We start from the raw sequence: 6008 nt of genomic DNA on the forward strand, positions 1-6008 counted from the left end.
CCGCTCAGGACGAGCCGCTGGGCGGTGCTACGTGCGGCTCGCCGGACCCTGCGTTCGCTGCCGGGTTGTGGGAGTGCCATGGCGGCTGTGCAGGACGTGGAGATCGATCCTGACGGCACGTTCAAGTACATCCTGGTGCGGCTGCAACGGCCTGGCGGCGGGGAGCAGCGCGACATCGTGCGCGGCACCAAGGCGGCCGAGTTCCACAGTGCGTGGCGGGCGGGAGCGGGGCTCTGAGGCGGGGAGCGCCGTGCGTGCCGGCTCCTCTCTCACCCGCCATTTCCAAGCGCCACAAACCGCGTTTAGCCCACTGAGCTCGCCATACAGCCTTAATTACTGCTCACGAGAGAAACCCCCCTTCGGCACGGAGGGAAAATTGGTTGCAAATAGCTGACGGTTCGATGATAGGGTTCTGATGGCTCTGTTCTCCTTGCGCAGATCACATCTTTGAGAAAGTAAATCCTGAGATGGAGAAGCTGGGATACGAGTGCAAGTGCCTTGGAGGAGGGAAAATTGATCATAATAGCAAAGAGAAGAAAATTAGGGTGTTTGGGCTGTCTACAGTAAGTGCCTCTTGTATTCCTTTCCATCTCCGTTGTTCTGGGCGTTTTGTTTTATAGTAAATAAGTGTGGTAACGAATCAGAGCATAAATGTTCTCTGGGAATCTTGCCTGGTTCCCTTGTGGGAAAAACACTTCTTTAAGGGCAGGAGACCAAAGCCAAAGGAGCAGATAAAGTGGAACGATAACGACAAACAAGGCTAAAAGTGGAAATCAGCATTTCCTGGCTCACGGACTTAGTGACAGAGCAGGAATAGCCTCTTTATAGCCTCTTTATAGCCACAGGGTCACGATTCGGCTGGAGTGTGATCTTTGTCTATGGAAATGTTGGCTGGCAGTTGACCAGCTGGGTTGTGAATAGTCTGTGTGTGTGAGAAGGGCACACTCAGTGTAGGTGGGGTGGGTTTTCAGTGGGTGAAGATACAGCTGTGCACACATCTGTTTTTTGAGAATAGAAGTGGCTCTGAGTGTGGAAACCTGAGCGTTGCTGTTCTGTGCAAGTTACTGAGTCTTCTCATAAAGAAACTTAAGTGGTAATTTCTTGAATTTAGGGAACATACCGTCGTCTGTTTCTTGTGTTGCTCTGTGATGATGTATGGCTGCTTCTGTAGTAATGCTGTGAGCAAAGGTTCTTTGATTTTAATATAGATGGGAACAAAATAGTCATCACTTCACGTTAAAAAAAAATCAGTTGATTTAATAGAACTATTTCAAATCTGCTAGCCTTAACCTGATAACACATTCAAGGCATAGTCCCTATTTTTAACTGTTGTTAAATGTCATTGTTGCTTTTGTTCTAAGATGGCAAGAAGGAATGGTTTTAAAAGAAGGAAGATACAGATTAGGTTTTAGGAAAAAGTTCTTCATGCAAAGGGTGATGAGGTGCTGGGACAGGCTGCCCAGAGAAGCTGTGGGTGCTCCATCCCTGGAAGTGCCCAAGGCCAGGCTGAATGGAGCCCTGGGCAGCCTGATCTGTGAGGGTAACTGGCCCATGGCAGGGATTGGAACTGGATGGGCTTTGTGGTCCCTTCCAACACAAGCCATTCCATGGTTCTCAGATCTGCTATCTCTGTGTCTCTGGCTCTTCCATTCCAGCTCTTGCTCTTTCTGTGATTCTTTGACTCTTGCCAGCTGGAATCATGCGAAAAAACTCAGCACCTTAGGAGTTTGCTTGGGAAAGAAGACAGTGGATAACACTTGCTTTACTCAAGTCTCTTGATTGTGAACGCCTGTCATCATTGCATTATTAGATGAGGTTTGACACCTGCATTACTAATTTAGCTGCCAATTTATGTTAGAAGGCATCAGTCAGCTCTTGAAACACACTGCCTATGGAAAGTGCTTTTTTTTTTTTTTTGTAATTCCTTTAGGTACCTTGAAACATACAGATGAGCACAAGGTGAAAGCAGAGGTTCTACTACTAGGAGGGCATCTGTTGAGTAGAGACCTGGAGATTTGAAAGACTTCAGCTGTAGGTCAGAAGTTGGTATATAAATCATTTTGATGCTTTTCTTCACTTGGAGATTTGCTGTCAGACTCTAAAAGAAGATTGTCTTTTTTTTTTTTTTTTTTTTTTTTTTTTTTAAATGAAGACCAAAGAAACAGATTTCTTTTGAAGTAAGATGCTGTGCTGTTATTTGCAAAGCTGAATGGGGGTCTTCAAAGCAGTTACCAAAGCAAGAGTGATCTGTAGAATTGTGATTTAAAATGAAAAGTATAAAGCAGCAGTATTTTTTTTTTTTTTAATAGCTCCATTATCTGGTAGTTTGAAGAGTTTGATGCATTTTCTAATGCTTCAATTCAATTTGTGCAGCTTAAATGCTAGTTTACTTAAGCTATTCCTTCTGAGATAGAGCCAGTAATGAATTATTGTGTTTTGTATGAATCGCTCAAGCAATCTTGAGGTTCTTTCAGTCTCCTGAGTTAAATGGGCTTCGGTGAATATTACTGAAAAAGGCAGTAAGGTGGAAATAACAGGTTTTTATCAGAAGACTGAAGTCTTTGACAGGTGACAAACTTATTTGTAGTTCTGAAATAAGAAATCAAGATTAGTAACTTCAGGCAGTCAAAACAATGGAAGTGCACCTTCTATCATAACTCTTAAATTTCAGTGAAAGACTGAAACTGTGATCAGTGATTTAAAGAGAGTTAAAAATGAGATAAATCATCTGATGTTGCTTTAGTTTGGAGTTGTAGTGGCTGATGACTATTTGTGTATGAAATTATGCCAGAGAGATAGCATATAAAGACTCTGGTCACTTTGGTGACTGGAATAGCACTCAGATGTTCACACATGGCTTCCTGTTCTGTTTTCCTTCAGCTGAGCTACAGCAGATACCTGTATGCTCGTACGTTGATGTGGGTCAATACAGTCTGTAGTTTAAAAAGAACATTCAGTAAATAGAGTGGGTGAGGGGTTGGGAGTGTTTTAAAGTAAGCTTTTTGTTAGAGAAATTGTGGTGTATAAAATGCATCCTGTTACTGGAGATTGACTCATTTCTTTTCTGCAAATTGGGTTGGGGGAAATTGGAGATGATAATAGAAAAATGAAGTGCTGTCCTGCAAAAGCAACTTTTTTTTTTTTTTTTTTTAGAACATGCATTTATTTCTTATTTGAGCTACCTGCAGTATCAAACTGTAACTGAATAACTTGTGTTGACAGCAACTGAATGGTCCTGTGGAGTTGCTTTCTGCACTTGTCTAATAAACTCTTGCTCTTTCTTGCAGGGCTATGGAAAAGCAGATCATTCGGTGACTGTAGAGATACTGAAAAAAGTGTACACAGATTATGAAATCACATGGTCAGATGACAAGAAATAAAATGGCTACTTATAAATGTGACAAGCAGTTCAAATCTGGAAACTTTCTGTGAGTTGTGCTTCAATAAATAGAATGGAATGTATGTTATCATGAACCCGGAATACTGGACTCTCCTTTAATTTATTGTACAGTTAAGTAATCCCCAGGTATCTCTTAATTTGCAGATCGTTGCTTTGTGCAAAATTTTGACTTCAGAAAGTGATTGTATGCCTGGTACCTAGTAACCAAGAATAGCATGCAAGTCACTAATCTGCAGCTTGAGCACTTCCCAGTTCTATTTTCCTCTGGGCTTTTTTTCCCCTAACATTCAATGAAATAACTGCAACGGATGCTTTTAGTTGGTGCCAGTATACAAAATGGATTTTTTTTGGCGTTGTCCTTTCCCAAAACCATCAGATGGTCTTCAGGAGGAAGTCATCAGCTAAGGGTAGCGCATGTTAAAATAAACAGGCTTTTTAATTTAATTTCCTGAAACACTCTATGACAGACTTTAATGTTTCCCACTACAGTACTTACGAGAAAGACATAATTTATACAGGATTTCTTATTGCAGTGACTCTCTCAAAAGGATTGGGGATGTGGGCAAGGGGAGAAAAGGAGAGACTTGAGCTGAAGATTGAGTTGTCAGCTGACCTCTTTATTTCATAATAAAGAAATTGGGCTTGATACAATGGTTTACATATTAACTGTTTAAGTCTTACAAGTAAGTGGAAGATTTTTTTTTTAATTCCAGATCATGAAAAGAAGCAGGAAACTGGTCACAAGGGTGGAGATGATTTAGCAAGTAGAAAAGTCTTACTGGCTTTCCTAATCTAGGAACAACATTTTTACTGATGCTGAAACAGCAACAGAACAATGAACTCACAAAATTAAGTGTTGAATTCTGCTTCCTCTCAGTGTGTCTGCTGATTTCTAAAAGCAGAGTAGAATTCATCGGGAGTTATGGAAATCTCAAGGTTGATTTCACCTGAGAAAAATACCCTATACTGATTCTCTTATCATTCTAAAATGGGAACTTAATTACAGTGTGTTGGGATTCTTTTTTTTTTGTAGGCGTGCAATCACTGTGTGATTGTGGCTCTAGCAGTCTTCACCTGAAACCCCTAAAAATCTGATTCTGCATTTGCATGAAAACTGAGCTGCTTGAGCAATCCATGAATAAAATGAGGATGCTGAACAATGGAATGTTATTAAACCTGAAACAGGGTGAGTTTGATCAAGGAATATTTTAAAGAGGAAGCATTATAACTTAAGATTTTAAGTGCCTTCTTTATTCATTATAAATACGTGAGATTCTTGTTCTTAACTATATTCATTGTTACAGGAAGTCAAGATTTTTTTTTTGTTGCTTCAGGTGCCATTCTCTGTAACAGCACCTAGCAGGTGGCCAGTCAGTAAGTGCCAGCAATGATTTGTCTTCAGGCTGAGGTATATAAAATAGCAAGTAGTAGTGGTGTTCCAATTTCCCCTTTTTTGACAAAGAACTGTTAACAGTACTTCACTGCGCTGTGCCAGAGCTAAATTTTTGTTGTTGTTGTTCCCCTGTTCACAGTCAGCATTTGTCTGTCTTTGGCAGGTTGCAGTGCAATCACAGCCTTAGCATCAAGTGACTGCTTTTTTCCTCTCTGCTATTAGAGAGCACTTCAGTAGTGTCCTAAGCATCCATTTAAGTAGTCTACTTATTTTTGTTCCATAAACAATTCTAGTTAAGACTCTGCAATAAAGTATGGGAAATCCTCTATGGCTATCTTAATAGCAACATGGTCAAAATAGGAACCTTGCAGTTGGCTTTCATACGCAGAAATGACAGGAACTTACGTAACACTATGTGATTGAAATCACTGTTGTAGTATTTTCTTTTCCATCTTCTCAGATTGTCTTTTCTGCCTTGAGTTTATACGGTCTCCCTATACCCAGTTTACTGTAATGGTTGACAGTCTCTAAGTTTTTATTTTTGCAAGGACACCCAAAGCATTGCAGCAGTAAAGCAGCGTGTGCTGACAAGAAGTAAGATTGATGTACCTGGTACAGTTGTGTAATAGCTTTCTGTCCAAAATAATTATAGTGTTATTTTCTTTGTGATTTGTTGGTGATTCCAAACACTTGGGACGGATTTTGTAGTTCTCTAGTTTTGTTTGCAGTTTTTCTTACAGTAATTTCTTGAGCAACATCATCTTGTCCCACTGTGAGCATCTTCAGCCTAGGGCACAGAAGAGTGACTTGTAAGCAGACTTTTCTGAAAGTTTGCTGCCCTGCCCAATGCTTAGAAGATTGAAGAGTTATGATAGCGTTCAGCAGTGCCCCCAGCAGCCTGAAATTACAGTAATGGAAGAAGGCAAGTTTGGAAAATGGGCCATAGCATGTGGGCAGTTAGTATCTGTGAAGGTCTTACAAAAGAAAGTAGTACAGATGGTTAGAATACAAGCAATAAATACAATCACATCCCCCTCTGGTGGCAAAGCAGCAGAACACACAGGTATGCAGCTGATTCTGAAATTTGTTGCTGCAGTTGAATCATAGCTAAGATGGGAGCCTGGCCCTTAAGAACTACTTGCACTATATCAGGGAGCTAAATGATCGCCCTCAGGCTGTGCTGGCACTGCCAAGGAATGTGAGAGGGAGGCTGGG

The 6008-nt window shown here is 40.9% G+C and overlaps 1 protein-coding gene across 1 annotated transcript; it reads left to right on the top strand.

Annotated features, from left to right (window-relative positions):
- Positions 1-28: 28 nt before the first annotated feature.
- Positions 29-3474, top strand: LOC116230481 (14 kDa phosphohistidine phosphatase-like). Its single transcript, XM_031595668.2, has 3 exons — positions 29-208; positions 439-563; positions 3288-3474. The coding sequence occupies exons 1-3, from the start codon at positions 79-81 to the stop codon at positions 3378-3380; spliced, it is 348 nt and encodes a 115-aa protein (XP_031451528.2). The 5' UTR covers positions 29-78; the 3' UTR covers positions 3381-3474.
- Positions 3475-6008: the final 2534 nt, after the last annotated feature.

The sequence above is a fragment of the Phasianus colchicus genome, chromosome 9, assembly GCF_987193195.1.
Source record: "Phasianus colchicus chromosome 9, bPhaCol1.hap1.1, whole genome shotgun sequence".
NCBI classification, from domain to species: Eukaryota; Metazoa; Chordata; class Aves; order Galliformes; family Phasianidae; genus Phasianus; species Phasianus colchicus.

Bases quoted from the DNA above. Each gene is read 5' to 3' on its own strand.
- LOC116230481 (XM_031595668.2), top strand. From the start codon at position 79: ATGGCGGCTGTGCAGGACGTGGAGATCGATCCTGACGGCACGTTCAAG. The intron at 209-438 runs GTGCGTGGCGGG...CTCCTTGCGCAG, and splicing joins CAAGGCGGCCGAGTTCCACA to ATCACATCTTTGAGAAAGTA. The intron at 564-3,287 runs GTAAGTGCCTCT...TCTTTCTTGCAG, and splicing joins GGGTGTTTGGGCTGTCTACA to GGCTATGGAAAAGCAGATCA.